This window comes from Loa loa, assembly GCF_000183805.2.
Source record: "Loa loa unplaced genomic scaffold supercont3.11, whole genome shotgun sequence".
In the NCBI taxonomy this organism is placed as follows: domain Eukaryota; kingdom Metazoa; phylum Nematoda; class Chromadorea; order Rhabditida; family Onchocercidae; genus Loa; species Loa loa.
Genome location: NW_018108191.1, coordinates 351214 through 360713, shown reverse-complemented (window position 1 = coordinate 360713; position 9500 = coordinate 351214). Strand labels below are relative to the sequence as shown.

The window sequence follows — 9500 nt, the reverse complement described above, 5'->3', positions numbered from 1 at the left end:
TTTTTTTTTGTTTTTTTGTTTTTTTGTTTTCGTAGTACTTGCTCCTTCCTTAATTGCTAATAGTTCGGTTTTGAAGGTTTGCTTATTGTACTTTTCTTTCTAATAGTTTCAATAGTTCCATTGGTTACAGAGACAGGCGTTTCAGACTTGGATATTTGGTGTCCTCTGTTTTGACATCAGTGAGATGTAAAGTGTAATAGAATTGTAATTGTTGTAGGAATGTCTTTGTCATTTGTGGATGATCACTTCCAGTTTGCTGAAATGAATATTAGGCATACGGGTAATATGGATGAAACCATGGCAATGGTACGTCGAGCAGTACGGATGGGTTACGACTGTGTCGTAGTTAATACTGATATAGGACAGATGATGCGGGAAGATGTAAGTTTGATTTTTTTCTTTGTGTAAGAAGGAGTAAAGAGCCACCACTCACTGCCACATTAGAGATAGAGAGATAAAGCTTTAGAAATTGTTTTGATACAGATAATCGAGATTCTTATCTATTTGAGAGTTCTTACGAATTAGGTGCAGACATTTAAATGAATCGTATGTTGGTTATTTTTGCTACTTCCCATTTTTTTCAAACTTCTTTAGACAGTAGAATTTATTTTTATCCGTTTTAGGATGGTGAGCCACCGTACAAGAAAAAGAAGAAAGGTGGCAAGGAGCGAAATGTTATACCGGATCCAATTAATATTGATTGTTCCGAATTGGATACCAGTATGCTTGAAGCAAATGGGAAACGTCTCAGGATTTTCAGGTGCATCAGTAAATATCTTTACAATTAAATGTAACTCTGTATTTAATATGATGGCTGAGATTTACAATCACAATTTATAATTCCCATGATCTGTTAGGAAGACGGTACATGAAATTATGATGAAATGATTTAGCAGCGAATTAGTTGAGTTACCATCCTAATTCACCTCAAATTTTCAGTCGTCTGACTACTACCGTATCAAACAGCACAGAGGTTCATTTACTAATGCATCATCCTCAGCTGAAAAAATATGATTTGATTGCCGTACGTCCATCAGATGATCAGATCCTTCAGACGCTAAGCAAGAAGGGTGATTTCGTCGATATCATTACTTATGAGCAGGCATCAACATCTGTTGGTTGGCTCAATAAAAGCAAGGTACCATTTTCAGACTTTTTTAGCCGTTTTATGCCGTTTTACCTGGATAAAGTTTGATCTATGTTTCATTTTTGCTGAAGAGGCAAGGTTATGGAAATTAGTCGAATACCATCACATTTGAATCTGTCACAGTAGTCCAAATGATGATAAATGCGTTTTTCAAACTGTAGCGCCTATAATGTGAAAAATGATAAAACAGTATAATGTTGTTCCAGATTATTCAACTTTGTATTAATGATGGTATAACATTCGAGATCACCTATGCCGATGCTTTGAAAGACAGCAGTCAAAGACGAGAGGTATTCCTCTTAGTTACTGATATATGTGGATTTTGGAATACGTGCTGGAGAATAGTTTTTTATCAATGATTTGTGCATGGAAGCTGAACATTATACTTCTTTTTTCACATTCGATTAGTGCTTATAATTTTTTTAAAAATATCTGAATCGTAAATTTTAAACCAGTTCCAGTAATTCCAGGTGTTAACAAATGGTCGACAGCTGTTAATGTCTGCGAAAGGTGGTAATGGCGTTGTAATAGCAAGTGGTGCTGAAAGGATGATTGATATCAGAGCACCATATGATGCCGCCAATATTTCAGTTCTTTTTGGTATTCATCCTGGCTTTGCCCGGAAATTCGTTGCAGGCGAGCGATAAATTTCATTAGTTTTATTTGATAACTTTTGCGTACCTTTTATTTCATTTATTTTTTATAAAACTATTTTTGATAGAATCCGTAATGAAATTACGAAATTTTTTAAGGTAATGCTAAGAAGACTTTACTGAGAGCGGAATCTCGGAAAACATTGAAAGGTGGTGTGTTGATACGAAACAAAGAAGATTTACCGAAAAACCTCATTGTACGTCTAAATGTAATTGAAAAGATTATGAGAATACCGGAATTTCGAGCTCAGCTGGAAATTGTAAAGGATGAAGTAGAAGAGGAAACCAAAAAGAATTGATTTTGGAGAAGATATAGCATTTTTTAAATTGATTTCATAAAATAAAGCTATTTTACTTTGCATTAACTTTGGAATCAGTATTGGATGAAATTATAATTGGCATTTCAAGTAGCAAGATTAATCCTTTCCTGTTTGTAACAAAAAGACTTTCAGCAAACTTTTTTATGTTTATTTTCATGAACGTATGTAATAAAATAAAATGAATGTGATATAAAGGCTTTACATCCGGCTAAACATCAGTTGTTCCTCATCTTTGATTTTAATTTTAATCCATGTAGGTGGAATGCAGTAATTTCGCTTGGTTTTTTAACAATAAAGATTTATATTTGGAACATTTCTCATCTTCATCAATATTTAATTTTTGTATCCGAAATATATGATAAGAGGATTTATTTTTATAACGTTTTTTTTCTAGTGGGAGAACAAACTGGGTCGTATTGGAATTGCTCATCACTTTTGGATTCTTTAGAATTATTATATGTTTGTGCAGACTAACAAGCCCCTCTGTACAGCTCGTTATGTATGCATGCAGTAGTGTAATAATGTTTATAAAAAACAGATGTGGATGAAGTTTTTGGAGTCTCATCGGGATGCTATTCGAAGTGGTTGCAGGAGAGTTGTATGGAAGTTGCAGAAGACATTGGGGATGGATGCACGTTGGCCCGTGTTATGGAGTAAGTTCAAATTGTGTGCAGATTTTAATATCTAAGGATTAATTGGTGCTAATTTTTCGATGAAAATTTGAGCTGAAAGCAAGCTGAAATCTCTACCTTCTCGACAGTTCATCCAAATACTGAATGCATCGCAACAAGAACGACTCTCAAGCATTATCACTGAAGTGGAGGTTAGTATCGCTGAAGTGGAGTTTATCTATTATTCTCTGTTTTGTTACTTGTTTAGATTTAATTCTTCTTACATTCGCCTATATATATCTCGCAAAACTTAATTTGTAGTAGTTTTCCAGATATCTGTCAATAATAAGTTCAAGAAAAAAGATGTTTTCCAACTACTAGACAATTTTAGATATCTTAGAGAGTGTCAATGGAGTTTGCTAGTAAACACAAACTTTCGATAGATCCTATGTTGAATATTGGCTCATTGAATTTGATGAGTTTTGTTTCCAATTGAAATACTTTCCAATTTAAACATGTTTTGGTGTTTGTTTGGTAATTCCCAATTTTGTCGGAAATCTGAACACTGATTCAACATTTATGAACCACTGGAAAACTGAAAATAAAAACATATTCTTTTAAACTTATGACAAGTAAATTCGTCCGTTACAGTTGCTGTCCCGTTGTTACAATTATTTTCCCGAACATTTGTCAGATGCAGATTGGAAAAGGTTACTTCAGTGTGAAACTCAGAAGCAACGGTTCAATCATATCAAATTTTGTCGTCAGAAAGAATTAAAGGAATTGAAATGTGAGACGAAACATCAGCTGAAGGTTCCTGAAAAGTATGAGACTTCGGAACCCATGTCGGGATTTGCAATGTTTGTGGGTGCTACACAACGAAGTACGTTATTAGTCTGGCGATCTCCTATAAAATGTGTTCCTAAACCAACAGTTTCTATATCGTATGTTTTCTGACGTCACAATATAGTCTTATGACCATTTCAGAAGCATTATTCATTTATCAAGATGGAACTCTCTTTTTTTGTTTAAATTTATTCGTTAATAGTATCCAAAACTCCATGTTCTTAAGTGTTCCACTGTTTTCCGTATATTATTTGCAGAGCGTATTGCTAATCAACGAAGGTTAATGAATCATTTGCATAATCTTCAACTGGATCCGAAGCCTGCACTATTGGTTGACTGCCGATTTCTAAATGAACTCTCACCACAGGCTCTGTCTCAGACTTTAATCCAGCTTTCCTATTTGGCAAGTGAAAACCGAGATCGGCGACGCTCATGGCCCCTTTATTTTTTTAATTTTGATATGAGGAATGAAAACATCTTGGAAGCACGAGATAGGTTACTTTTTTCCATGAAGATTTATACTAAATATTTTTAAGCTTCTGAAAATACGTGAAAATGAATTTTACTTTGATTACAGGTACTTATCATTGATTAATTCACCAAAAAATGTATCTCTCACAATCTCATCATCCAGTTATCTGAATCATTTTTCCCCCGAAGAAATAATTTATTTAAGTCCCCATGCAGAATTTGATTTGGAGGAGGTATGTTTTAAAATTAAAATATAGAGGAAGTTCAAACGATATAAGCACGAAAGTATAAAGAACTGAAAGCTAAGCATTTATTTTTATGTGCAGGTGGAAGGCTCAAAAGTATATATTTTGGGTGGCATAGTAGATAGAGTTGCGCAATATCGTTTGCACCCACATGCAACGTTATTGGCTGCAAAGCAAGATGGAGTCAAAGTGTGCCGACTCCCTATCGATAGATATATCAAGTTAGTTATATTTTCTCAAGAGCGGTCGTTATTTTTGGTATTTCGAAAAAACCAAATACCGATGGATTTTTGAAAAAAGCTTTTACCAAATTCACATGGCCATTTTTAACACTTTGTAATTAAGTCAAGAGCGATGCACTAGAAATCCCGCATTTTTATGAAACGGCCAAAATAAACCCTTCTAGGTTGTTGACATGAAAATAATTGTACTTGCTTCGATTATTCCTTCTCACTTTACATTTCACTATCTCACAATAGCCGACCATTTTCTTAATGAAAAATTAAGTGTAAAGTCCATATCTTGTAGTTTACAATAAGATTATTTACAGGTGGAAATCAGGTTCGAGAAGTATGACTTTGCTCGCGGTCACATCAATTCTATACAGTGTATATGAATCTGGTGGCGATTGGGAATTTGCTTTTAGGAAGTAAGTTTATTTTTCTTAGCGAAAACAGCGTTTGTTTTTGGATTCCGAAAGATGAATACGGTTGGAGCTTAAATCCTACTCAAGAATTTGAAAATTGAAGTATGATGTAGACACCTTGCGCAAAAAGCGAAAGACGAAAAGGACTGATTTCTACGTGATAGAAAGTGTTGTCTTTTGTTTTTTTTTTTTTTTAACTACAAATGTTTAGATATGTTCCGGTAAGAAATATCAGAGGACCAGAAGAAAAGAATTCTTACGGTCGACGTTTGCATGCACACATACATGATTATGAGAGACGCTTACTTATAGAACTTAATCAGAGATTGTAAATGACGTCAGAAGAATAGTATGTTATACAGGAAAATCAATTTTATAAATAAAATTAGTTTTTCAAACATGCGCATAGCCGCAAGTATAGCAAGCTTTATCAAACGCAGTACATATGATAATGGAGGTATAAAAACAGCGTTATTTTATAACCAGTTTTTTGGGGAGAGAATTCTTTTCCTTCGATATATTTCAGCATCAAGTCAATTTTACAGCAACCTACATTTTTGATTTTGGGACGTCTCGCACTGATTTTGGTGGTGCCGTTCTAACATGTACTCGGTCGACTGATTTTAAATCGATACTGCACCTAAAATACTGCATGAAATGCTAACAGCTAAATTAAGAAATGAAAACTTTTAAATTAGGAGCTGATGGATGAACAAAAGCTTGCAAAAAAAGGATGAGACCTCCGCCCAAACATAGGAATATGGCGAACTCATGTAGATGCTTTTTGACTAATCCAATTATTATCGAGAGCAAGGAGAAAAAGCGTCACAGTATTTTGGCTTCGGAGAATTTCTATCAGTATTAGTAGAGAGACACATAAAACGTGGTACAAATTCAAAATAAAATCCAATACCTATGTATCTGTGGATTACGATGCTTACTGCAAAATACATGCCCACATATGCATTGTATTTCTCTATCAGCTATTTGTAATTTTATTCGACATAGACCACAACGTTTATTTTTTATTTCATCCTTTATCTGAGACAGACTTTTATATTTTCATAGCAATATACAGGTCGTTATTAGTTATTATCTATGATTCTCTGCTCTGTTTCTTATTTTGTTTCTGAACACTCAGCTAAGCGAGAATAATTTTGAATTGAAACTACAGCAAATTCCAGAAATTAATCCTAGTTAGTGATACAGAGTGATAGCAATCACCCGGTGCAATCTTTTGTTGATGTAATTATATCGTCATATAAAAGTTAGACTTGAAGAAGGAACTAGTTTTATGCCTAAATATGGCCACTAAAATCCACACAGTAGAATTATTACTTCTTATCTGTGTTAGAATAACATTTACTCTAAGTAATTCGCTGTCGTTTGATGGAACGTCAAACAATTCCTCCATTTCAAATTTCCTTTGTTTGATTGTTTCCGGTGGGTCGAAATATGTTGCTAATTCCTTCTGTTTTATAACGTCAGCAGTACCTCTTGGTGTTGAAACAGATGGCGACTTAGAGGATCTCCATGTACTGAAAACTGATCTTGTGCTCCAAGATATCACATGTTGTTACAAAGAAGTGATACGTGTTCAAAAGGCTTACACGCAAGAACTATGGAATGATGATGGTGACTGTGCGAGCACATCGGTGGTTACTTCTTTTCCGGACATTTCTTGGATTTTTTGCCCCACATTTTCCGACAAATTTTTTGCGCTATTCCGTCGAACTTTTTCTCTTCGTTGTATCAATAATTTCATTTTTTCTCGCATTTGCTCATGCTCCGCTTCCTTATATTCGCAGGGTGTGATTTCAACATATTCAGCAGACCTGTATCATCGGGAATACGGTTAAAACAATTCAGGTAATGAATGCTGATCGTCCTCATTTTTAAAGAACAATTACATACTAAAAATTAGCAAAAATTGAATTAAGTAAAAAAAGAAAGTAATCGAAAATAAGAATTGCCCAGAAAAGTTTGGTTCACAGCTGCCGATAGATGGTAAAGAACGAATTAAATTTCGTAGATTAGCTAGTGACTGAGACATTCGAATTAACGATGCAAACTCTTCACGATCATTATTACCAGCAATTGGTTTTACTAACAACCACAATACACTGCCCGAGGTAATACCAATTGATGTCAAAGAACCGCCTTCATTCCTGAAAAAACTAAAATCGTTTTCAAAGTCTTAACCGAACTAAAATATTCGTATACTGAACTCGAAAATTATAGGAATTGTTGCTTTTATTCCGAAAGAAATGATAACCGAAAAAGATTACGGATTAGTAGCGTTGCACCGGATTTAAGCAATGATTAAAAAGATATAGGAGAATAGATAGAAGGATCCGAATATTTTATAAATTAAGAATGCATCGTTTATATCCACATAGAAGTTATTTCCCCCTCCCCCCCCCCCCCCAAAAAAAAAAACCACAATATGACTGTATATACTATAGTTTTAAGGAGGAAAGATTTTCGAACAGTAAACCCACTTTAATTCCTTATCGTTATGAGTGAGAATTATTTGATGAGCGCCACCAAGTCGTGACTGCAAATAGTTCTTCAGCACACGTACACTTGTTGTTTTCTTCATTACTAACTTCAGTGGTTTGAATGATGATACGGTCGATTTAATTGTAACCTAGAATAAAAATCTCAAAACTCAATTTCATGACACATAACTTATTCGAAAATTTTAATACTAAAAAATCTTTAAACTTGTGGGTTCTAATTTAAAATAATTGACTTCAAATTGTAGACTGGCATCACTTTCCTCTAAATTTTAAAATTCATTAAAAGTACTAATAAACCAGCACAACTTACTGTCACCATATCAGCTCTGGATACGTGACTCTCTGACTTAGATTTTGTTGCTGTTTTACAGACTGTAAAAAAAAGTTGACAAATTTATGGTCAGCCATATTCTATCATTTTGTTGTCACGTTTTTCCCTAGTAACGTTAGTTTATGGTGGTGACATTTAGCTAGTAGCTGAACATAGTTATCTATAACATGACGTTTCAAAATTTAAAGAACCACCCGTTTTCCGGAAGCACTTTGTAAAAAACATTCGTAAATATTATGAAGAACTGAAACATTAAGTTACTTGGCATATTAGGAACTTCGGGAGATCGACCACCGGGTGAAGTTAGCGCTTTCAGCACACTTCTGTTTGGTCCGTTTGATGTTCTGCAAATTACAGTAGCATAATCATCGCTAGAAACTATTTCCTGAATTTTAATCCAAATAAATTGTTAAAATTTGAATACTTTTGATGAGCGAGTCTTTCATTTTTCTTTTCCGAAGAAGCTTCGTTAACAATTTTCACGTTCGCAAACACTAAAAGTGTTGAATGAATTCAATGAAATGAGCTTTCTATTTAAACACATAAAAAGGGCAAATTTGGGAATTTTTTAAATTTTATAAAAAGTGTGGAATAATGTGTGATGATATTTTGACATATAAATACGATTGGACGACGTACGAGATGGATTGGTGGAACGTGTTTGCACTTGCTTTAAGTTAGACGGAAGAGTAGCATTCTTTTCCGCTGTTCCTTTTTCCTGCAGAAAAGCTGTAAAAATGATGAAAATCTTTGAAAATGAGATGAATTGCTATTCTTTGGCAATGTTTTAAAACTGAATGAAATGACTGATTTTAGGGTACAAAAGATCCCTTGAAGTTCAGAGAGCAAAAATGACTCCTTCAACTTCTGTTTGTAGCGACATTCATCAATTTTCCGCTTCCTGTACTGTCAACAAAAAAATCAAAGGTCAACAGGACATTGCCTCAGTACTTTCTTCCTTTTTCCCACTCGCCAAATCAACATCCATACGTTTGACTTTCTTTCTCGAATTCTCAAGCTAAAACATTCATTTTATATTCTTCGTAGAAAAGATTTTCACCAGGAGATCTCCAAGCAGTACAACCATCAACTGAACTTCTCAGTGGAGTACGCTCAGAGCGCAGCACTCCACCGAACATACCTCACGCAGTTAAATACCCATTTCTTCGTGGGTACATTTCCCCGTCAGCCAAAATAGAAGATCCTACCTCGTTACCATTATCGTTTTTCATCGATGACAGTCTCGTTTCCCTTCCCGACAACTTATCCACAGAACCTTCCACTCAGCAAATGACAGACAATAAAAAATGAAGCGTTTATGTGAGTGTCAACAATTTGTACTGTGCCGCACGCACCCGTCCACATCCAGATGCTACACGCTCATCCACGTTCAGATGCCACACGTCCGCGTCCACATTCAGTTGCCATACGCTCACATATATAGAACAGCACGTCCTACCTGACATCTCTGTTTCTGGCTATTACTGGTTTCTCTGCTACTTTCTTGAATGCTAACAAGTTTTATCGATCTATTGATCGGCTGGTTGGTTGGATAATTAACCTAATTCCTATAGTTCTATCTGAACATAAATCCTGATGATTTAACAATGATAGGAATATTTACTATATCATTTTATTCCCTCTGTCCCATATGTATAATTATCTATTTTGCGCTTTGTTTATATAATATTATGCGTTTAAGTTCACT

The 9500-nt window shown here is 34.7% G+C and overlaps 3 protein-coding genes across 3 annotated transcripts; 2 read left to right on the top strand and 1 right to left on the bottom strand.

Moving 5' to 3' along the window:
• Positions 1–40: 40 nt before the first annotated feature.
• Positions 41–2388, top strand: LOAG_02840 (hypothetical protein). Its single transcript, XM_020446145.1, has 6 exons — positions 41–381; positions 624–760; positions 940–1138; positions 1354–1437; positions 1618–1783; positions 1900–2388. Exons 1-6 carry the CDS (start codon positions 220–222, stop codon positions 2097–2099), a joined length of 948 nt encoding a protein of 315 aa, XP_020303477.1. The 5' UTR covers positions 41–219; the 3' UTR covers positions 2100–2388.
• Positions 2389–2658: 270 nt separating this feature from the next.
• LOAG_02839 (hypothetical protein) lies at positions 2659–5271 on the top strand (the record flags this gene model as incomplete). The annotated part of the gene is made up of 8 exons (XM_003138376.1): positions 2659–2773; positions 2846–2943; positions 3383–3614; positions 3835–4072; positions 4155–4281; positions 4375–4514; positions 4844–4942; positions 5151–5271. 8 exons carry the CDS (start codon positions 2659–2661, stop codon positions 5269–5271), a joined length of 1170 nt encoding a protein of 389 aa, XP_003138424.1.
• A 217-nt stretch (positions 5272–5488) lies between these two features.
• LOAG_02838 (hypothetical protein) lies at positions 5489–9258 on the bottom strand (the record flags this gene model as incomplete). Its single annotated transcript, XM_020446144.1, has 12 exons — positions 5489–5579; positions 5853–5980; positions 6306–6477; positions 6550–6774; positions 6913–7107; positions 7441–7589; positions 7772–7833; positions 8054–8136; positions 8217–8286; positions 8432–8510; positions 8736–8810; positions 9148–9258. 12 exons carry the CDS (start codon positions 9256–9258, stop codon positions 5489–5491), a joined length of 1440 nt encoding a protein of 479 aa, XP_020303476.1.
• Positions 9259–9500: the final 242 nt, after the last annotated feature.